The sequence below is a fragment of the Sparus aurata genome, chromosome 10 (genome assembly GCF_900880675.1).
Source record: "Sparus aurata chromosome 10, fSpaAur1.1, whole genome shotgun sequence".
Classification (NCBI taxonomy): Eukaryota; Metazoa; Chordata; class Actinopteri; order Spariformes; family Sparidae; genus Sparus; species Sparus aurata.
In genome coordinates this window covers 1053507-1077339 of record NC_044196.1, presented here as the reverse complement: position 1 = coordinate 1077339, position 23833 = coordinate 1053507, and the positions used below count along the sequence as shown (strand labels likewise).

Genomic DNA, 23833 nt, shown 5'->3' with positions numbered 1-23833 from the left:
TAACCTGGACCTATATTTACATGTTTGATATGCAAATGATTTATAATTAATGAATGAAGTGTTTTTGTCTCTGACAGGCTGAGGTTGTTATTCTCAGAGTCTGACAGAAAATATTCCTACAGAGACCGTTTTGTTAAATAATAAGATTAGTTTTGTAACCAGAAACCCAAGTCCTGTTCAAGCAGTCTCTCTCTGAAATCTGGTGAGATGTCACCTTTTGATCCTCAGAATCAGTTAAATATTGAAACATGACTTTGGAAATCCTCGTGGTAAACTCCAAACTCTTCTCTCTGACTTTTGTTTACAAAACAGATCTTATTATTTAACAGAACGGTCTCTCTGTGTGGGAACCATGTCTGTAATGATGTCAGACTCTTACTGGTAGATTCCACTGAGCACATCTGCACTTCCTTAAGACGATTCTTGTGTTTAAAGATGCTTTTTGTTATTTCAAGCCACCTGCTTCCAGCCAGTTCAAACTCTTTATTTATTCCTTATGTTTAATTTATTTCTTTTCAAATTCCCTGTCGCCTCAGTCTGACCCTGAAAGACCCCAAAGAGACAGACACTGGAACATACTGGTGCACAGTCAACAAGGACGGAGACGTCCTGAGAGAGAAAATAGTTAAGCTCAAAGTCAAATGTCAGTATGAAGAAACAGAGCAGCGGTCTGTGTGTTTGTCCCTGGTTGGTTGCTTGTTTCTTACCGGTTGATTGTCCCTGGTTTGTTCCTTGTCTCTTGTTGGCTGCTTGTCTCTGGTTGGTTGCTTGTCTCTGGTTTGTTCCTTGTCTCTTGTTGGCTGCTTGTCTCTGGTTGGTTGCTTGTCTCTGATTGGTTGCTTGTCTCTGGTTGGTTGCTTGTCTCTGATTGGTTGCTTGTCTCTGGTTGGTTGCTTGTCTCTGATTGGTTGCTTGTCTCTGGTTGGTTGCTTGTCTCTGATTGGTTGCTTGTCTCTGGTTTGTTGCTTGTCCCTGGTTGGTTGCTTGTCTCTGGTTGGTTGCATGTGTAATCCTTGTTACGTTGAAGAACTGTCTAAAAAGCTTTAAATGTGGACCAGATGTTTCAGAAGACCAGGACGCCTGGAACCTGAGGTGTGAATAACAGTTAAGAGGCACAACACAAGGAAAATTGGGGCGGTTTCTCATATGGGCAGCCGCCCAGGGCGGCATGAGCTCCCTCAAAAAAATAAAAAAATATTATCATAATTTTTTATGTGTTTGCATTCATTTCCTCCGGTTTTGCTCATTTACATGTCAAGGCAGTGATGTCATGTTGGCGTGTGGGGACTGTGTTTTATAAAGGTGCGTCTGCTGCTGCTCAGACAGAGTTGGTGGAAGAAGGAGGGCGGGGGAGCGGGGGATTCATATACTACTGCACAACTAATGCAATTAGTGGGATAAAGTCAATCACATTACGAATTCTCTCCACATTAAGCACAATTAAGTCATAATCATTTTGTCTTAAAAGCCCATAGTTTCACATATCTTATTTTTCAGGGTTTGGTTAAATAGTGAAATATATTAGAAAACGAGGTGAATTGGTTTAGTTTGAACTCTTTGGGGTCACGTGTTGATTCCTGAGAGTCAAATAAACAAATGGATAAGAAGAGGTCAAGGCCATCCAGTGCCCAGTTCAGGAAAAAGAGAAAAGAAGAAGAGGAGAAACGAGCAGAAGATGAAGGTATGGAGCCATGTCATCTGCACTTCATGAGTATGATCATGCATGTAATGAAATTAAATGATGTTAATCATCAGTTAATTAGTACAGGCTAACTTGTGTGTGTGTTAGCCTCTTGCTACACTGCTGGCTATAAGAGTAGATGATGACAGCATCTGTTTTCACTCCAACTGACCAGCAAACATTATATCTAATCAGTCTCCATTAGAAATGCCTGGAACAGAATCGCCTCCTGAGGATGAGCCTCTGTGCACTGACCTGCTAACTGGCCTTCAGTTCTGACTGTGAGAATTCAGACACAACTGGTTTCCAGGGGACCAAGTCAGGTACCATCTGACTTTGTCTTCCCTGGAAACGACAGTGACGGAAGAAGTTGCCACCATCAGTACTTCAGGAAGTCATTGGTTGGTGGGGAAACTATAACCAGAGGTTGGTTGGTGTATTCCTCAAAAAACAACAGCCTTTTCTGTTTCTGATGTACATTATTTTCTAAAGAATCCATAATGTCATAAAAGCTGCACAGGGACAAATAAAAGTCAACACAAATCAAATGCTGTCAGAGGAAAACTTGGATTTTATTCACTTCAAATCCTTCAGTTTCAACCCGTTTGAATCATTTCAACACACGACTTCAGACAGAGGACGAGGATCTCCAGTTTCAGCTCCGATCTGACCTGCGATCAGTCTGACGGGTCTTCAAAGCGTTGTGTCCACAGCCGTGAACAGCAGAGTTTGAAAGGCCTCAGCTGCAGAGAAACACGAGCAGCGATGAGAAACAGCAGAAGAAACAAACACAACATGAACACAAACACAGCAGTGGTTTGTCACATTCACAACATTATTGATGGACCCTCAAAGATAAAGTTCATCACTTTGGACTGAAGCTTTGTCTCTGTGTGCGTGTTAACCAGCTGCTGAGGATTATTATCAGCTGGGTTCAACAACCATGTTCTGATGGGTTCTGTTCTGCTGAGCTGAGCTGAGCTGAGCTGAGCTTCACACACTGTTCTGGACCTGATGTTCCTCTGAGAACAGCTCCTTTATTCACTGATGGAACCACCTTTGTGTTGTTACTCATTAATATTCAATGTTAATACTGTCAGTTTGGACTTCTTCTCCACAACCAGAACCACAACCAGAACCAGAACCACTCACTGCTGCTTTAATTAATCAAAAATAACAAACAGTTGTTACTTTAATGTCTGTGTGTGTGTGTGTGTGTGTGTGTGTGTGTGTGTGTATCTGTGTACTTACAGTCAGGTCAAGAGACACATATAACCCCTACTCGTCTTGTAACACTTCTTCTTCCTCCTCTTCCTAACAGTCTCCTTCCTAATCCACTGACAGCGACGCCTCTTAACCAAACGACTGAAGCCACACTTCTGCTTCTTCCCCCTGTCACAGTGATTCCCCTGAGGAAATCTCCAGTGACACCTTCTCCACGGAACCTGTTTACAATAATAAGTCCGATGACGATTCCAGGAACACTTCTTCTTATACAGGTGACAGTGACGCCTCCCCTGACGTTTGTGACACCTCTTCGTCCAATTGATCCGTCGGGGCTTCCTGAGACTCGGTCGGGGCTTCTTCCTCCTCGGTCGGGGCTTCCTGAGACTCGGTCGGGGCTTCCTGACACACCTGTATTTACAGGCATATCGACCCCTGGAGATGCGGTTTGAGATCCCACAGGACCTCCTCTTGTTACATCTGGAAACAGAGAGGAGATGTGATCAGAACCAGAACCAGAGGTGGACTGCTCACTGCTCATCTTTACATTTGTCCCATAATAACCATGTTATTGTTGCCCTCAAGCAGACGGAACATCAATCATGTGGATGTTGTCTTACTTCTTTATGCTACGAGTCATGTACCAGCTGATACACTTCACAGAGCCATGAGTGTAGGTCACCCAAGGACACGATCTGATCCTGTAACATCTTCCCACCTTTATCACCTGGCCACGACCTGGAGGAGAGAGAAGTGTCTCAGAGTGAAGACGTCACTTCATTCGGTAACGAGCTGACAAACAGACTGAACGTATTGACGAGGACAGAAAGACGAGTGTGTGTCGACTCACCGCAGGACAAGGCTGTTAACGTCTTAACTATCCTGACTTGAATTCCATCTGTTAACACACACAGAAGCGACTGAAGTGAAGCAGTGACATCATCACGTCATCATTTACATTATATATTTATCACCATTACATTTGTTTTTATATTAACACTCATAAACTGATCATTTAATAAAAAGCTGTAAAAGCAGCAGAACAGTAAATAATAACAATGATCGAGCAGAATAAAAACTCACCAGTAGTTCCAGTGAAACACCAAGCTGCAGCCAGCACTGTAACACAACACAGTAACACAACACAGTAACACAACACTGTAACACAACACAGTAACACATCAGAGGTCTTTATTGTGACTCAAACCTGAGGTGAAGGTGTGAACGTGTCTGGACCCTGTGAGGGTTCAGAACATCATCACCTGGGATCAGTTCACCTTCAGCACCAACATCATCATTAGAAATGACAACATACGTGTAGGAAGACAGTCAGTGACACATACGGAGTCACGGAGAGTAACTAAGTACATGTACTCAGTCAGTCAGTGAGTACTGGACTGTATAAATGTACTCCACTACATCTGAGAGGATACTCACGGCCGAGGACGATGAGGCTGAGTCGGACCATGTTGGCTTCTCTCAGCTTCTCTTCTGTCTTCACCTGAAGACCGTCTGATGCTGAGAGCGTCTCTACGACAGGTATTTATGCTTCTCTCCTCGCAGCACACCTGGTGACACCTGTCCACCGCCGGCGAAGGCAAACAGGACCTGGTGATGTGACCAACATGCAAACCCCCTTTAGAGCTGCAGGGCAGAAGCTGTTATCCAAGGGAGGAACCGGTTTACAACACGTGCTGGTTCTGAAGGTTTCCTCACTGGTTCTACACGACTGCTCATATACAAGGTCTCAAAGGAGAAGTGAATCTTTGTGACAGGTTAAAAACAGACCAGTGATCTTTGGATCTGTCCTTCATTTAGACCAGGTGAGTCATTCAGAACAAGTCCTGAAGTTAAAGAGCAGCAGTACCTGGTGTGGGCCACAGGGCCGGACCTGTGGGGCTTCTTCTGGGCCCATAACCCATTATTAGAATCCCAGCAGGCTAAAAACTGAGATTTGGGACCAATAATCATTCAGTAAAGATGAAACTTCAAAATATCAACAATACAGGGATCCGGTAAGGATTCAAGGGGGTATACATCAGGCAATGGTGGATTCGTGCTGTATGCAGTCCATAATCCACCTGAACCGGGTTCGACCCGGAGCTTTGGTGGAGGCATCCTCAGTGCATGTTAGGTGTGTGCATGGGGATATTCACAGCTACCCTGTGGTGCCAGTGGAAATTAGACATGGGGGAAAAGCATAGCATAAGAGGAACCAGCGGGGCCTTCACAGATTGTATAGAGTGAGTCTCCACACTCAGACAGGAAAAGAAATTACTCAGTTGCTGGAACCAAAAAGCCACCGGGAAACTGTTTTCCAGGTGGCTCATTATAACCCAGAAGCTGGGCACATGGGGGGCGACAAAACACTGTACGGCCTGCATACATGACAAACCAAGGGAAGAGATGTTTCTACTGTGTGAGCTGAAGTGTAATGAAGAAACCTACTCAGAGTACTGCTGCAGTCAAACTGCTGACTGAACCTTCATCTCCCTGAATATCACAGAGGAAGAGAGCAGAAGGATTTTCTTCATACAAGTTCCAGTTGGTTTGAATCCACTGAACTCTGTTTAACTGGAAACATTTGTCATCTCCTACAAAGGCGACACGTGTCAGGACTGAAACAAACACGTGTCGTGATCAGGACCAACGTCCTGTTACGCTACGTGTCGTCTTTTAACTTGTCTCACATGTATTTACATGGAGCTGTTGACTTATGTTAAGAATTGTACTGTTTTTCAGGAGACAGCGCTGTTTGAACATTTCACACGTCATCATATTTGTTCAGTAGGTGCTGAGGGCTGATGTCAGCCTCCAGTGACTGACTTGATAACAAATATTCATATAAAATATGAGCAGCACTAAAATCCATAACAAAGACGTGTGTCCTAATTATCCAGAGCAGTGAAACGACCCAGCATTGATCTGGAGTCTCTGGGTCACATGACCTGCTATAACCTCATGAACCATATTTATAATATTCATGGACGGGCCCTCAGTGGAACCTCTGTGTTCTGTAGCTGATCTAACCGTCCTCTTACTGCCTACACCAGGTCAAACTAACACAGCTGGATCTGGATCTGGACTTTCACTTCACCACAGTCCCAACATGTTGTGAGCGACAGCTGCATGCTCGCTCTGGCTTCAGCTACAATCACTCATCCTCCAACATTTGCACAGCGGACCAGAGATATGTTGGACTTTATGAAGCTGTAGAAGGTGAGACACGATGTTCAGGCTCAGCTGACAGGTTGACATTGATATGACGAACTGTCCTCAGTCAGACTGATGCTGGAGGTTCTGATAACTTGATGTTGGACCAGACTCCTATCAGCTCCGCTCTCCTGCTGGTTTCAGTACATGTCAATGACCCAGAGAGCAGCTTCCACTGCTTCAGGCCCCTGAAACACTGAGAATAGATCGTCAGTCATTAGTTAGTGTGTGTATATAAACATGTACATGTATCATTATTATTATTTCATTAGTTATGTGATGTTTGATTAATGAGTATTGGACAGTATGTGTATATTTGTGTCTTTATCTTTCCTTGTGCATCGTTTCCCTCTGAATGTTATCTGGGTGGAGGATGTTAATAAGTTCACACATGTTCATGCAACCATTCGTTTATTGTTGTAATCAAATACAGAATATACAATAAAGGTCTAGTGATGTAAGCAGCATCCTGTCCTGCTCTGTGTCATGTAACACCTGGAGGCTAAAGCTCCACCAGAGGACGCTCTCTGCTGCAGTACAGCTGGAGCACCACCAGAGGACGCTCTCTGCAGTACAGCTGGAGCTCCACCAGAGGACGCTCTCTGCTGCAGTACAGCTGGAGCTCCACCAGAGGACGCTCTCTGCTGCAGTACAGCTGGAGCTCCACCAGAGGACGCTCTCTGCAGTACAGCTGGAGCTCCATCAGAGGACGCTCTCTGCAGTACAGCTGGAGCTCCATCAGAGGACGCTCTCTGCAGTACAGCTGGAGCACCACCAGAGGACGCTCTCTGCAGTACAGCTGGAGCTCCATCAGAGGACGCTCTCTGCTGCAGTACAGCTGGCGCTCCATCAGAGGACACTCTCTGCAGTACAGCTGGAGCTCCACCAGAGGACGCTCTCTGCAGCAGTACAGCTGGAGCTCCACCAGAGGACGCTCTCTGCAGTACAGCTGGAGCTCCACCAGAGGACGCTCTCTGCTGCAGTACAGCTGGAGCTCCACCAGAGGACGCTCTCTCTGCAGTACAGCTGGAGCACCAACAGAGGACGCTCTCTGCAGTACAGCTGGAGCTCCACCAGAGGACGCTCTCTGCAGTACAGCTGGAGCTCCACCAGAGGACGCTCTCTGCAAATCAAATCAAATCAAATCAACCTTTATTTATATGGCGCTTTTCATACAGAAAGTATCACAAAGTGCCTTACAGCAGAAAAAGAGAAACAGCAAATAAAATCAGGAGAAGAAGCTTAAAAGAACCCAACCCTCCCACCCCCATAGTCATGCACAGAGACACACACAAATATATACACACTCATACACACACTCACACCTACACACACAGCCACGCAGACACACAGACACACACACTCACACCTACACAAACGCTAGCTGTCACTACAGAGACATGGCTGGGCAGCGAGATCTGAGGCACAGAGGAAGCTTTAGGAAGCTACCTTTGGGGGGCCAACCACACTGGGAGAGATCCCAGTCCAAGGTCGCAGGGAGCCCCACCACAGAGACCACCCCAACCCGGGCAGACAGGAGGCCCCGCACCAAAGTGCAGAGCCCTCTAGTCGCCCAGGCCGGAACCGTCCACGGGACAGCACCCCCCGCGGCCAGACCAGAGACAACTCCCAATCTGGCAGGCCCCCCTGAGGAAACACTGGAGATTAAAAACTGATAGTCTAAAACAGTAAAGGGTTAAAATATTGGTTAAAATATGGAGGCAAAAAACATGGGGGACTAAAACATGAAAGGATAGAGGCTAAAAACATGAGGGACTAAAACATAAAAGCATAGAGGCTAAAAACATGAGGGACTAAAACATAAAAGCATAGAGGCTAAAAACATGAGGGACTAAAACATAAAAGCATAAGAGCATAAGACATGAGAGACTATAAAAAATAAAAGCATAAAGGCTAAAACACAGAGAATAAAACAGTAAAAAAGGATAAAAAGTGCTCTGATTAGCACAGCCTAAAAGGAATTAAAAAGAGTTAAGATTTCAATTAAAAGCCTGGTTAAAAAGATGGGTCTTAAGCCTCTTTTTAAAAACCTCAGCAGTCTCCGCGACCCTGAGGTTCTCCGGCAGGCTGTTCCACAGTCGGGGCCCATAACAACTGAAAGCCGCCTCCCCGTGCTTTTTTGACTTTACCTGTGGTATGGTTAAAAGGCCGGTGCCGGAGGACCTCAGGGTCCGCGGCGGCTGATAAGGTAAAAGCAAATCAGATAGGTAAGAAGGCCCAAGACCGTTAAGACACTTAAAAACTAGTAAAAGAACTTTAAAATCAATCCTGAAACGCACGGGGAGCCAATGCAGCGACTTTAGAACTGGTGTAATGTGCTCCCACCCTCTGGTCCTTGTCAGCACTCGTGCAGCTGAGTTTTGTAATAATTGTAGATTCGAAATGCTCTTTTTTGGAAGGCCAGAGAGCAGGGCATTACAGTAGTCTAAACGACAAGAGATAAAAGCGTGCATCAGCACCTCCGTGCTGGCCTGAGAGAGAAACGGGCGGACTCTGGCTATGTTTTTAAGATGGTAAAAACCTATTTTTGTTATATTTTTGATGTGTGGAATAAAACTGAGCTCAGAGTCAAAAATCACACCCAGATTTTTTACAGATTGTGATGGTTTAAAATCCTTTAGTTTTGGCAAAAGTTTCTCTTTCTGGCCCTCAGGACCAATGAGTAAAACCTCTGTTTTGTCCTGGTTGAGCTGTAGGAAATTCGCTGCCATCCATGTCTTGATATCTAAAATGCAGTTAAAAAGGACATCAATAGGCCCTGTGTCATCAGGAGACACGGCGATGTACAGTTGCGTATCGTCAGCATAACTATGAAAGCTGATGCCGTGCCTCCTGATGACGTCCCCAAGGGGAAGCATGTAAAGATTAAAAAGAGTTGGACCTAAAATTGACCCTTGGGGAACCCCACACTTTATTTTGTGGGTTTCTGAGGAACATGTATCCATACTTACAAAGAAGTGTCGATCTGTGAGGTAAGAAATGAACCAGTTAAGAACAGTACCAGAGAGGCCGACCAGGGTCTTCAGTCTATCTAATAAAATGTGATGGTCTACTGTATCGAAGGCGGCGGTTAGATCCAGTAGTACCAAGACTGTGAGTTTATTGTTATCCAAGTTGCACCTGATGTCGTTTAAAATCTTTAAAAGGGCTGTCTCTGTACTGTGGTTCGTAGTGAAACCAGACTGACACTTCTCTAAAATGTTGTTTGCAATTAAAAAGTCATTTACTTGATTAAAAACAAGTTTTTCTAAAATTTTACTTAAAAACGGTAAGTTGGATACAGGCCGATAATTATTAAAGATGTTGGGATCTAAGTTGCTCTTCTTCAGAAGGGGCTTCACCACCGCCGTTTTAAAGGAGGCGGGGAAGACCCCCGTCTGAAGAGAACAATTCACCATGTATAACAGCTGATCCTCAAAGAATCCACAAAGTCTTTTAAAAAACGGTGTGGGAATTGGGTCTAATAGGCAGGTTGTGGGCTTTACTTGGGAGAGGACTCGACCAAGTGTCCTCGCATCAACCAGGGCAAAACTCTCCAGTGTTTCCTCGGGTAAAATCAACGATTCAGGTGTGTCAACATTTAAAATCTGTTGGGGTAAAAGACTCGATCTGATGTCATTGATTTTACTTCTGAAGTGGTCTGCAAAGTCCTCGCAAAGGGCATCAGTTGGTGTTTTGGAGGATCTATTAAAATTTTTGTTTGTTAAAAGGTCAATTGTGGAGAAGAGGAATTTTTGGTTGTTTTTATGTTCGTCGATTAGTTTTTGGAAATGGGAGATTCTTGAATGTTTGATTGCGTTATTGTATGTTTTGAGATGTCCACGTAAAATTTCATAGTGAACTGTTAATTTTTTTTTTCTCCATCTCCTCTCAGCACTCCTGCAGTTTCTCTTTAGTTTTTTAGTTTCTGCATTTCTCCACGGGGGTGTAGGTCTTGTATTAATTATTTTTATTGAGAGTGGAGCCACCAAGTCCAGCGTTGATTTTATTATATGGTTAAAATTGTCAACAATAAAATCACATGGTGCTGGTAAAATTTCTGCAGGAGTGCTCTGTAAAATCTGGATAAAATTTGCAGCCACTTCAGAAGTTAGGTAGCGTTTCCTCACTGTTCTCATTGGGGCCTCCTGCTGGTTAAAACTGGTGATTGTAAAAAACACACAAAAGTGGTCAGACACAGCCAGGTCCACAACAGAGGGCGCATCAACGGACAGGCCATAGGTTATGACCAGGTCCAAGGTGCGCCCCCTGCTGTGGGTCGGCTGTGTGACATGTTGATTAAAATCAAGGCAATGGAGAAGGTTTAAAAATTCTCTCGACATAGGATCTGAGGAATTATCAATGTGTAAATTAAAATCACCGGTTATTAGTATTCTGTTATAATTGCTATGTGTTATTGACAATAGCTCTGAGAATTCACTGTTAAAAGAGGTGGAATAGCGGGGTGGTCTGTAGACTGTCATACAGAGGATGGGGGGGCTGCTAAAAACAAAGGCATGGTATTCAAATGATAAATATTTGTTAAAAAAGACTTCATTTGACAACATGGTGTCTTTGGTGATTGACGCAGTTCCGCCTCCCTTTTGTCCTCCTCTTGTAGAAAATAAAAAGTTAAAATTTGGTGGGGAAGCCTCAGTGAGAACAACAGGTGCATCAGTGCCAAGCCATGTCTCTGTAAGGAGAATGCTGTCGAGGTTGTTATCTAAAATTACATCGTTTATGATAAAGGATTTGTTTAAAAGAGAGCGCACGTTCAGCACAGCCAATTTAATGTCTGTATTGAACGTGCGCTCATCATGTCTTTTTAAAGGAATGTTAAAAACACAGTTTGGTCTAAAAACAGTCCTGGGTGTAATTTGTCTGTGGGAAATTCTGGTTTTGATGGTGTGGATGTTGTTCTGTGCCTCAGGGGCGGCTGAACAGGGGGCGTGTGTAGTGTAGGAGGGGGAGGGTGACGGTGAGTGAGGGGTAGAGGGTCCGTGTGCAGGTGTATCAGCAGTGAGTCAGTAGGTGGTTTGTGCAGATTGTACAGCGTACTGTATATTAGCCGCAAGCATGCGGCTACCCAGCGTGCTGGGGTGGAGGCCATCACTCCTGAAGAAGGCTGAACGCCCCCAAAACAGGTTAAAATTGTCAATAAAACCAATGTTGAGGGCTGTGCAGGCTGATTGGAGCCAGCTGTGGAGACTGAGCAATCTGCTAAAACGCCCTGCTCCACGGACCACTGTGGGGATTGGGCCAGAAATAAAAACAGACTTACCACAGGTACTTAAAAAGGATAAAAGACCATTAAAATCCTTTTTGGTCAGCTCTGACTGCTCCCGGGCTAAGTCGTTGGTCCCGACGTGGACTATCACCCGACTGATAGAGGAGGGGAGTGAGAGAAGCAGCCCCGGGAGCTTGTCCAGGATATCTGGCACGGTGGCTCCAGGAAAACAGCGAGTGACAACGTTGAAGAACCGAATATTCCTGATGATGGAGTCCCCGGTTATAAGTGTGGTCGGGGTGAAGAGGGGCGAGTACGGGGAGGTGACGGCTGGGGACTCCCGTGGTCTGGAAGTGCGCGACCCGCCTGCACGCCGGTGGTCACCGGCTGGAGGTGGTCAGCCTGGGCAGGTGTGTGATGTGACTGGGGTCCGGGGGCCTTGAACCCAGACGGAGGATCCTCTCTCGGCTCAGTGCGAGGAAGACGTCCAGACCGTCTGAGTACGGCGTCCCTTAACATCTTACAGCGGGAAGACGATGTTGCTTTGGGCAGCGGCCGTCGGTCCGGCCTCACGGTGGAGTGGCTGCCCGCCTGGACACTGTTTTCCCGAGGTGAAGTGACAGTGTCGGCTGATGTCGTGCTCGGCGATGGGTCCAGGACAAGGCGAGTCGGAGCAGCTGGAGCGACAGCCGGGTCACCTGGGTGGGCCATGGCGTCATCGGACAGTACCGTGTAGCGGTTGGAGAGGTCCAGGTGCGGTGGCGAGGCAGACCGGACCGCCCGACTGGTCCTACCACGGACCACCACCTCAGCCCATGACTCCTGATGGTTAGGAGTTGAGCAGGAAGAAAGCCGAAGGTTGGCGACAGGGTCCCATTTGACGGTGTCCTGGATAGTTGTGTTGAGGGAAGTGATTTGTTTGGACTGCTCAGATGCTACTTCCATGAAACTGGACAGGAGTGAATCCTTCTTTTTCAGTTCATTGGAGAGCCGACGGATGTCTTCTTTCAGGTCAGCGATCTTTTTATTTGCTTTCTGAAGGACTGTGTAGCCCTCACATGGCGTGGTATGCATAGTAGTTTAGTGTGTGTGTGTGTGTGTGTCTGCTTGTCCGTGTCAAACCACGCTAGTAGCCTAGCTACTAGCTATACACAAAACACACCAAAAGCTCTACACACCAGATTGTTTAAGATCCCCCTGTAAACTACTTGGCTCTCGGCCTTCGTCGCTATGATGTCCTGTGCGGTGTGAATCACCCACTGTAGAGCCTTCCTGTCCTGGGCCGTCTTTCCACACAGTTCTCTGCTCTGTCCTCTGCTCTGTTCAGCTGCAGGACAGCTGGAGCTCCAGCAGAGGACGGTATCTGCTGCAGTACAGCTGGAGCTCCACCAGAGGACGCTCTCTGCTGCAGTACAGGTGGAGCTCCACCAGAGGACGCTCTCTGCTACAGTACAGGTGGAGCTCCACCAGAGGACGCTCTCTGCTGCAGTACAGCTGGAGCTCCATCAGAGGACGCTCTCTGCAGTACAGCTGGAGCTCCATCAGAGGACGCTCTCTGCAGTACAGCTGGAGCTCCACCAGAGGACGCTCTCTGCTGCAGTACAGCTGGCGCTCCATCAGAGGACACTCTCTGCAGTACAGCTGGAGATCCACCAGAGGACGCTCTCTGCAGCAGTACAGCTGGAGCTCCACCAGAGGACGCTCTCTCTGCAGTACAGCTGGAGCACCAACAGAGGACGCTCTCTGCAGCAGTACAGCTGGAGCTCCACCAGAGGACGCTCTCTCTGCAGTACAGCTGGAGCTCCACCAGAGGACGCTCTCTGCAGTACAGCTGGAGCTCCACCAGAGGACGCTCTCTGCAGTACAGCTGGAGCTCCAGCAGAGGACGGTATCTGCTGCAGGACAGCTGGAGCACCACCAGAGAACGCTCTCTGCAGTACAGCTGGAGCTCCACCAGAGGACGCTCTCTCTGCAGTACAGCTGGAGCACCAACAGAGGACGCTCTCTGCAGTACAGCTGGAGCTCCACCAGAGGACGCTCTCTGCAGTACAGCTGGAGCTCCAGCAGAGGACGCTCTCTGCAGTACAGCTGGAGCACCACCAGAGGACGCTCTCTGCAGTACAGCTGGAGCTCCACCAGAGGACGCTCTCTGCAGTACAGCTGGAGCTCCAGCAGAGGACGCTCTCTGCAGTACAGCTGGAGCTCCAGCAGAGGACGGTATCTGCTGCAGTACAGCTGGAGCTCCACCAGAGGACGCTCTCTGCTGCAGTACAGGTGGAGCTCCACCAGAGGACGCTCTCTGCTACAGTACAGGTGGAGCTCCACCAGAGGACGCTCTCTGCAGTAAAGGGGGAGCACTCTTCTACCGATAGATGGATGGTGTACAATTGAAACACCAGCAGAGAGGAAAATCTAAATTTTTGCAGGAGAAGGCTTAACAAAACAGAGGAAAAGTGACAGGATGCAAAATTTCTCATCTTCGTGTCGGGGTTTATTTATTAATGTGGTTAAAATATGACCTAGATTGAAATTTGGCTGTATCGCTGTCTGTACTGCTGTAGTTTTGCACCACATATCTCAGTGGAGGCACGATTTGTGACTTGTAGTTGAAGGAAACAGAATATGTGACTCACCACAACACCTCCTCCATCCACCACAGCTGGTTTCTCCTCCTCTTCCTCTCCTACCGCTCCCTTCCTGTTGTGGTTGACTCTATCCATCTGTGGCCCGGTGGTACTGGTGGTACTGGTGGTACTGGTTGTACTGGTGAGGCGACGTGTCCGGAGGAAACCTGAATATGAGACACTTTTATTCATTCCTCCATCTTTGAGAGGAGAACTGATTACAGTTCAACATTTCTGTGTTGGTGCCACAAGTTGTCTTTGATACTTTACATTTCACTTTTAGCGGTTTAGTTGTCATTTTTAAATGATAGAACTTAAAGGGATATTGAAGTGTAAATGTAATCCATGTTCTAACACACCATGACACAGAGTAGGACCCCCCCTCTAGAGATAAAGTTTGCAGAGCGCTAGCTCACGTAGCTTCACGCTATGAATCTTGGGATATGTGAGACCACGAAGGGTATTAGCGCTGCACACTCCAAAAACAGGTAAAAGCAGGGCGCATTTGGAGGAGCCTTTGAATTGGGACAGCCTTTGCGTGGCGTTGTGATGTATTTGGCCTTCAAATGCTCCTCTGAAGGGTGCAGACCCTGAATTGGGACACAGCCTGTATGTAGTCTTTGTCCTCCATCTTGTCTTTGTCAGTTCATTTTGTGCGTGATGTTCCCTGTTACCCGTCTTATCACGTGTCTCCCTTTAGGTTTGTTTTTTGGTTTCTTACTTCTCACTTTGATTTGAACTTTGCTTTTTCTTTGCACTTTGTTTTTTGAGCCTTTTTGTTGCTACTTTGGATTGTGTCTTGTTTGCTTGGGTGTCTAGGATCTCTGGGTTTGTGTATTCATTCAGCTTTTGTAATAAAGCTTTTGTTTCCTCCATTTCCTGCCTCCTGTGTGTGTTCCTGCATTTGGGTCCTAAAACACAACCTCACCTTAACACCTCCCTAACCAGAGACTGTCTTTCTGTGTGATGTTCTGCAGTGTCTCTTCTTTTCCATCTCTGCTCTGTAGAGTACATTTCCCTCCATTCAGCAGTCACATAAAGAGTTACATCTCTGCCATGGCTTCAGTTTCTGGGTGACCTCCCAGACCGGCTGTAAACATGTTCTCACCCAGGTGCTGCTGTTCTGCATGGACCAGTGTGCCACCTGGTGGTTGTTGATGCACACTGTGTACCTGACGTGTCTTTCTAACGCTCATCACCACATTTATGACTCAACAACACAACCACCATTAGACTGACACACTGTGCAGCAGAAGGCTTTTCTCACAGGACGGCTGGATGAGCAGGAACTAATAAATCCACCAGTTCACTACAACAAGTGCACTTCTCAACATCACTGATAAATATTTTAGGTTTTATAGCCTCATAACCTCACACACACACACACCTCTCTGGAGGCCACAACCAACCCACAGAAACCATCTGACTCATCTGTGCACAGGTGTGTTGTGTGTTTTGATATCAGGTGGTTACATCACCTCCTGAGTGGCAGTGCTGGGAAAGTTCACTTTCTACACGAACTAGTTCAAAGTTCAGTTCACAAATTTTAAAATGAACTAGTTCAGTTCATAGTTCATGATTCAAAATTTTGAACTAAGTTCACAGTTCCAAAAATGAACTAGTTCATAGTTCTTTTTTTTTTCAATATGTTGATGCAAGCTATTGTTTTTCAAAATTAATGCCACAGACCATATAGAACCACAGACGGCTATTATTCTATCAGTTTTAACACTGAAACTGCAGCTCTTCGACAGTATTCTGCAAAACCAGGTTGTCCAGCTGCGGCTGGGAGAAGAAGACAATGGAGCTGCTACTCTACGCTGTTAATGCAATTTGGGTGGTAGAGGATCTGTTTTGGCTCGCCGTTGCCGTGTCTTTTGATTTTTTATTCACTTGCACAGACCTTGAAAGGCTCGCCGGGTGCTTTAGAGTTCAAATTGAAAATAAAATACATAAATAAGTAAATAAATAAATAATAAAAAAAAGAAAAAGAAGAAAGGGAAAATAAAATAATAAATAAATAGATAGTTCAGACAGTGGCTTCAGGGAAAAACTTTTCATTATGACTCAGTAAGGTATTATTTTTTCTGTTATTTAACAAAATCAGAGATTTAAGCAAAGAGCTCAGTTCCAGGAGAAAAGGAGCACATTTAGGTAGTGATTTGTACATTTTTGTTTGTGAATAAAACATTTTGCATAGGATAACAAAGTTCATCATGTGTTCAAGAGCATCATCTTCTGGGTTAACAGCAAATAACATGTTTAAGGGTAAGAGAATGCACAGAGAGCAGCATTAAAAAAAATGAGATTCAACATCACTCCAAAACTTCTTAGATATATCACAATACAAAAACAGATGTGAAGCCTTCATTTGTTTTTGCCTCCATGCTTAGCACATTGATGACGCATGCACGGTGCGACTCTGTGGAGGCTGGTGCTGCCAGTGTTGCGTCCGTTCAGGACGAATTAACCTGTGTTCGTTTGGTAATGCCTCACTGCATGTTTGATATGCAGCTGTTTCTGTCTGAAATAGTTAAGTTTCGTTTTGATCGAAAGTAAAGCGAGTTGCACAAACCTCTCGTCCAGCGTCCTTTTTATACACAACAGCCAGATTGGGTGTTTTCCCGCTACATATTAAGCCTGTTCACGGTGTGTTTCAGCCGGTTTTCGCCTGGAAGGCTCGATGGAAATCTGGCACTGTCTTGAACGCAGTTAAACTGTGAGAACGCGCCGTTCACAGACGCCAGAATGAACGCATTCACAATAACGTTCATCAGGCAGAAATACAGTACGTTCAGTTCACGTTCGCCCAAAATTCAGGCACAACACTCCTGAGTGGGAGCTACCAGCATCTACAAGTGATGCTGTGCTGACCCTGTTTCTATAGAAACAGTGATTACACACACAAACACACACACAAACACACACCACAAAGACAGGTGACTCTCTCTGGAGGCCACAACCAAACCACAACTACAACAACACACAGATGTGAGGAGGCAGCGACTGCACAGACACCAGGAACTTCTACTGAAACAAACCAAACTTTATTCAAAATGTTGACATTTAAAGCAGGTTCATATGTTGTATCAGTGAACTGGGCAGAGGCAGCCGAGGTTAGACACAACTGTTTCAATACAACAACACAACAAGACAGCAGAGCTTGTACAGTCAGTATATGATGTGTAACTGATGAAGCTGTAAACTAGCAGAGCTCAGAAACCATAAACTCACAAATACGATGAGACAACGGGCTGATTTTGTGCAGCTGTGTTATTCATATGGCCACTGAAGGAAAAGACAGTAATTTATTCCAGTGATAGATTACTTCTGTGAAAAAAAGATAGGCTGAATTACAGAACTAACACTTAATGCTACTCGATTATAAAAGTAATCCTACTGCACTGTAATGGATTACTTTGTTAGTCCCGACGCTGGTCACAGATGTGTTCAGCTCAGAAATTATGTGCGACGCTGACCCTCATGATGTCATCAGCCACGCCCTCCTCAGGTCGGTTGGGAGGTGCTGTTGCCACGGAGATGAATAGATCATTTCCTGTCAGAGCGGTTAATCATGAAATTCAGATTGATTTTATAAACAATATTAGAAGAAGCCTGAGTATCATAATCAACACTAACAATCATCAATACATGACTGTAAGTGATAGAGATGTTGTGCAATGACTGATTGATTGATTGATTGACTGATTGACTGATTGATTGTTACCTGTGGACTTGTGGCGTTATAAAGACACCATGATGACAGTGGAGATGCAGTACGGACAGAACACCACCAGGTGGAGCAGCACAAGAAAGAGGGGGGTGGAGTCAGGGGGCGGGGCTGCAGATGGGGGCGGGGCTATGGTTGTTGGTTTACCTGTAGAGAGAATCGCACCTGGTGAACATGTGGATGAAATGAGTCCTGGAATCAAAATCAGCCGGTTCAGTTCAGTTTGGTTCTGTCCTGTTCCTCCATCAACAGAAGTTCGGTTGGTAATCTGCCTCCAACTCCAGGAAACTATTCTCCTCCCCCCTCCTCCCCCCTCCTTCCTCCCTCACTGCTGATGGCTTTGCAACTTATTTTACCCAGAAAGTAAAAGACATCAGCTCCTCATTTACTCCGATGTCCATCCAGAAATCACCTTCCCGGACCGTCACCTCTGATGGTTTTACCTGCTTCAGTCCTCTCTCCTCTGAAGATGTTCTCACACTACTGACGTCTAACCGGGCCACCACCTGTTCCCTGGACCCGATTCCCTCCTCTCTTCTCCAAAACATCTCTCATGACATCCTGCCATTCCTCACCACTCTGATAAACTCCTCCCTCACTTCAGGCCTCCAGCTCCTCCAGACAGCCACAGTAAAGCCACTCCTACAGAAACCCACTCTGGACTCAGCTGACATCTGAAACTACAGACCTGTATCTCTTCTTTCATTCCTCTCTAAAACCCAGAACGTGCCGTCTACAACCAACTGTCCTCCTATCTTTCAGAAAACTACCTCCTTGACCCAAATCAGTCAGGTTCAGGACCGCTTACTCCACTGAGACGGGCCTCTTCACAGTGACTGAGTCACTCGGTGCCTCCAGAACCTCGTCCCACTCCTCAGTCCTCGTTCTCCTCAACTCTTCTGTGTTTGACAGTCAACCACCAAATCCTCGTCTCCACTCTGGCTGAACATCGCTGACTCAGCTCTAACCTGGTTCACATCATACCTGACAAATCTCACCTTTCAGGTCACATGGAACAGCTCCTTGTCCAAACCTGCTTTCTGGAAACTGGTGTCCCTCAAGGCTCAGTATCAGGACCGGTTCTGTGTTCACTAACACTAGATCACGAGGCTCTGCAGTCACAACACATGGATTCTCTGACCACTGTTCTGCTGACGACACCAACTGTTCCTCTCTTTCCCCTCGTCCTCCTCCAACAGCCATGTTGTGACGCTCATCTCTGAATGTCTGCATCATCTCTGCTTGGACAGCTGCTCATCACCTCAAACTCAACCTGAGTAAACCTGAACTCCTCTTCATCCCGGGACAGACTGCCCTCACATGGACCTGTCAGTCACTGACGAGGACGTCACATATCGCCTTCATCGACCGAGGAACCTGGGCGTAATCCTCGACAATGGACTGTCCTGCACCCCCAACATCACTGCTGTGGCCCGATCCTGCAGATTTGCCCTCTACAATATCTGCAGGATCCGGTTTTTCCTCACAAAAGACATGACGCAACTCCTGGTCCAAGCGCTGGTCATCTCCCACCTGGACTACTGCAACTCCCTCTCAGTTGGACTCTCAACCTCTGCAACTAAACCGTTGCAGGATATCCAGAACGCTGCAGCGTGCCTCGCTTACAATCTTCCCAAATTCTCCCATGTGACCCGCCCCTCTCCACTGGCTTCCTGTTGCAGCCTGCATCCGATTCCAGACGATGGCGCTGGACTTCAAGGCCGTCAACAGAACTGCACCTGTCTACCGCCGAACCCTGGTCAGACCACACGTCCCAGCACTCATCGCTGACAAAGGACAAAGGAGCAAACAAAGGACAGTGAAGTCGCGGCTCTTCTCTGTTCTGGAGCCTCAGTGGTGGAACGAACTCCTGACCAACGTCAGGACAGCAGAGTCACACACCATCATCTGCAAAAGACTCCAGACTCATTTGTTCAGACTTCACATCGACCCCGCATACCATGACTATGCTGCTAAATGCCCTAAATGTAAATGTAAGTAAATAACTTTTTGAACCTTCTGTGATGGAAAAACAGAACTCAAACAGTTTTGTAAAGAACTGAACTGAACTGAACTGAAGCGGACTGCTGGGTGGAAACGGGTCTACAGGGAACCTGCTGACCTGTGACAGAGATCCAGCTGGGTGGAGACTCTCCATCACTGATGGTGTTACACTTGTAGAGTCCTTCATCAGACCTGGAAACATGGTGGATGGTCATGTGACCTGTAGGCTCAGTCCTGATGAAGGAGCCATCTTTATAGAAAGCAGCTGAGAGGTTGGAGGTCTTTGTTGTACAGGTGAGAGTGACATCATCTCCCTCCATCACAGGGAGGACAGGACTCTGCAGGATCACTGCTCCACCTCAACACACAGACAAACATGTTATTCCAGTTGTGTGTTCCTGTTGTGAGTGTGAAGGTGATGACAGGATGCAGGTAGCAGCCTGTCACAGCTACACAACAGATAACCTCATGTTTCTACAGGTTAGATTAGCCTGTTAGCATGTAGCTACTGGTACATTGTACCCAGTGCTGCAGTGACCGGGGACATAAAGTTTGTGGTGTGGTCTCGTCCTCTGCTGCAGTAGAACCGGGTCGTTGCAGGGCGGTTCTGAAGGCTCAGCTTAAAAAGCATTCAGAATTTGTCGTTGTGTTTCACAAAGTTTGTCGAGTCTCTCCTCACTCAACAACTCTTAAATCAGTACATTAGTTAAGGGAGTCTGGTGATGTTGTGATCAGTAGAAACAGACAGTGTGTTGACAAACGTGTGCTGCTAACATCGGCAGGTTAAAGTGTGATTTCACAGCATCAAACTCAGCTTGATGGATCCTCTGACTCACACAAGCAGTCTCACTGTCCTGTCCTGTACTCAGCAACACTTCATCACAACAATCTCTCTGGAGAAACATTTGGCACATGGAGCTGATTTATCATCTCTACATGTTGAACATAATCTCAGACTGACAGATGAACAACATGTTGAGGAGGCAGACTCAGTGCTCCACCCAGTGTTGTTGCCTCCTGAAGGTCACCTGTCTGTCTTCTTGTCTTTGTCTCTCTCAGGCTCAGCCAAAGTGAAAAGGTGAAAGACAGACTCAGTGTTCAGACCTGCTGGAGTTACAACAGCCTCATCTTACCAGTGACAGTGATGTTGATGCTGCTACTGGCTGCTCCGCCTGTGGACTCACACCAGTAAACTCCACTGTGCCATGTCCTCACAGAGCTGATGTTACAGGAAGAACCATCTTTTCTTCCCCAGCCAGCTCCACACTGAGTCCTGGTTCCTTCACTCGTGTTCCTCGTCACCGTCCATCCATCAGAGCTGTCGTCCTCCTCACACCTCAGAGAGACAGACTCTCCTACAAACAGCTGAGATCTGTGAGGACTGATCTTCAGAGAGGCTGGAGGACGAGACAGAGAGATGTGGTTACAGATGATAATGGTCAGTTTGGACAGAAGTGTCTCTTCTTCCTCTTCCAGTCTCTGTAGACCTTGTTGACCTGCACTGATCTCCTCTGTGTATTAGGCTCTGAGTCTCCTCATGTTTTAAATGGAACTCTCAGAGTTGGTGTCAAACACACAGCAGATGTGACTTCATGTGTCTCACATGTCAATATTGTTTCTGCACTTTCTCTGTCAGCTGCTGCATGGTGCTGCATGGTGTGCAGTCCTGCTTTCACAATGACATTTTTATAGCAGCACATTTATCTTTAGCGTCCAGTCTGTGGACATCCAGACAGTCTTCACTCTTTTATTGTATGTGCAAACTATTTCCCTCCATAAACAGCGTCCTGAACACTAACTGTTCTATCAGGGACTAAATAACTCTTCATCAGTCACACAGGAAGTGTTCTCACCTTGGTGTGTGCAGCCGCTCAGCAGTGACGTCACAACTAAAGACAAAAGACACTCCGGTTGGTTTGAGAGGAAACACAGAGGAGGACAGTCGTATCAAAGAAACATCATCAGCTCATGTTGTTTTTAAAGCAACAGTGTGAAAAGTGACGTCCTGTCAGAGTAACATGGACACTAACGTCTGTTCATGTTCCACAAAACAAAGTGTGTGTTTCTTCTTCCAGCTGATGTGTGAGTGTACTTACAGAGCAGACGCAGCAGACGTGTTTCCTCCATCCTAACACCGACTCATATGACATCTACACTTCATCACTTCATGGTCACATCAGTCAGACCCTCCTCCTTCCTCTCTGACTGACTCTCACCCTGCTGTGGTTTCCTCTCCACTGACTGCAGCTCCACCACAAGTAGAGTCATTTTAAAAGCAGACTGAATGTTACAACAAAGTGCAGCAGTGATGTCATGTGTCTCCTCACAAAGCAGATTATAATCTCAGTCCAGCTGCTCCAGAGATGAAACTACCTGCTGAGGATTCAGTTCAACACCAGGAGCAAGAAACAACAATCAGACAGTAGAATCACATGAAGACATGATTCATACTTGTGGTCCTTGCATATAAATGATGATGTACCTGAATAACACCAAGAAAGTGATATAGAAGAAGATATCTCTAAAATGCTGCATGTGTCTGATGTTTGGTGTGTAGTCAGCACTAAGTACGTGTTTTTGCCAACATTTTGATATCATGAGCAACAAGAGAAACAGAACAAACCAGAAGACAACAGGGACACAAACAGGTTCGAGCTCACGTGTTTCTTCACGACTTTCATAAGAACAGTTTGGTGAATCGTTCCTTAAAGTCACAGAACACTCTTCCAGCTGATCGTCTGTCGCTGCCCTTCGATCCAGCGTTCACAGACAGGGTTAAAGGAGAACTTCGGTCGATTTAAACATGCAGCTTCATTGCTCAAGCTACCCTTGACTTGCGAGTACCGAAGACGCGAACAAATTTGTTCCAGCCATTTCAGAGCTCCGTGAACGGAGATGTAGCATTGAACGCTAACAGCATGGGGTCAGAACTTCACACTGTGTTTTAAGCATCTTAACATGCTCCACATCTCACACCAAAAGTTATGCAACATCAGCAGACACCTTAGCACATAGCACTGTAGCGTGTATGACTCAGAATAAATAAAAAAGTAGTTAAAACAGTGTGTTTGTGCAAGCAGCTACTTACCTGTTTGTTGACATCCGTGTGTTCCAGTAGCTAGACCAAACTAGTATATCCATCGAGTGTGCACTTAACAGGCTTAACAGGCTATTGTAAGGCTCATGGCTCATGACAGGCTGTAACATGGACATGTACATTATGAACAGAAACACGAAAATGCTGGAATACGTTTCCGTCTCCGCCAGTGAGGGAGTAAGTGCACGCTCGACGGATTGACTAGTTTGGTCTAGCTACCGGAACACGCGGATGTCAACAAACAGGTAAGTAGCTCCTTGCACAAACACACTGTTTTAACCACTTTTTTATTCATTTTGAGTCATACACGCTACAGTGCTGTGTGCTAAGGTGTCTGCTGATATTGCATAACTTTTGGTGTGAGATGTGGAGCATGTTAAGACGCTTAAAACACAGTGTGAAGTTCTGACCCCATGCTGTTAGCGTTCAATGCTACATCTCCATTCACGGAGCTCTGTAATGGTTGGACCAAATTTGTTCGCGTCTTCGGTACTGGCTAGTCAAGGGTAGCTTGAGCAATGAAGCTGCATGTTTAAATCGACCGAAGTTCTCCTTTAAATCTCCCAGACACTTGTTCACTCCCTGAACTACATCATCTCTTGCTGTAAATCATGAGATCCACTTAGGTCAGATTTCACTAGTTGGCTTCACTTGTCCTCCTGTTGTTTCTTCTGTATGAAGCAGCTTTTATTTTAAAGAGATTATAATGTGATCATGTTTGTCAAGGAGACTTGCTGTGTAACATGTTCCAGTTAATGTGAGGCGACTTAATTGTAGACAGTGTTTTAGTGACGCAGGAGCAGTTTTTAATGAAACAGGTCAGATTGAAGGTCACATGTCAGTGTATGAAGTTCAACTTGTTAAGAGTTTAGGTGTTTTTATCACATGTGTTTCCTGTGTGCCAGTATCACGACAGACTAGGCAAAAACGTGGGTTTGTATGTATTTAATGGTGTTTTGGAGGAGTCTTATTTCCAGGGAAACAATGAGGCTTGTTGTCCAAATATGGTCGTAGAGGGAGGAACAGACTTCGA

General features: G+C 46.1%; 2 protein-coding genes and 1 long non-coding RNA gene across 4 annotated transcripts in view; 1 reads left to right on the top strand and 2 right to left on the bottom strand.

Moving 5' to 3' along the window:
- The window catches only part of LOC115590038 (Fc receptor-like protein 5), a 435016-nt gene that overhangs the window by 248658 nt on the left and 162525 nt on the right, over positions 1–23833 (top strand). The gene's annotated exons all lie outside the window — the stretch shown is intronic.
- Positions 2230–3115, bottom strand: LOC115590115 (uncharacterized). The gene is made up of 2 exons (XR_003985680.1): positions 2933–3115; positions 2230–2424 (listed from the first exon to the last, which is right to left on the bottom strand). It is a non-coding gene; the product is annotated as an uncharacterized LOC115590115 (long non-coding RNA).
- LOC115590053 (Fc receptor-like protein 5) lies at positions 16995–21973 on the bottom strand. Its single transcript, XM_030431311.1, has 6 exons — positions 21800–21973; positions 21557–21592; positions 20837–21100; positions 19822–20061; positions 17697–17846; positions 16995–17525 (listed from the first exon to the last, which is right to left on the bottom strand). The coding sequence occupies exons 1-5, from the start codon at positions 21828–21830 to the stop codon at positions 17713–17715; spliced, it is 705 nt and encodes a 234-aa protein (XP_030287171.1). The 5' UTR covers positions 21831–21973; the 3' UTR covers positions 16995–17525; positions 17697–17712.

What these genes read in the sequence shown, in the direction of transcription:
- LOC115590053 (XM_030431311.1), bottom strand. Translation starts at nt 21,830, where the DNA reads ATGGAGGAAACACGTCTGCTGCGTCTGCTCT. An exon ending in GAGCGGCTGCACACACCAAG is followed by an intron (nt 21,101 to 21,556) that starts GTGAGAACACTT and finishes CTCGTCCTCCAG; the next exon opens with CCTCTCTGAAGATCAGTCCT. An exon ending in CAGCTGGATCTCTGTCACAG is followed by an intron (nt 17,847 to 19,821) that starts GTCAGCAGGTTC and finishes TTCTCTCTACAG; the next exon opens with GTAAACCAACAACCATAGCC.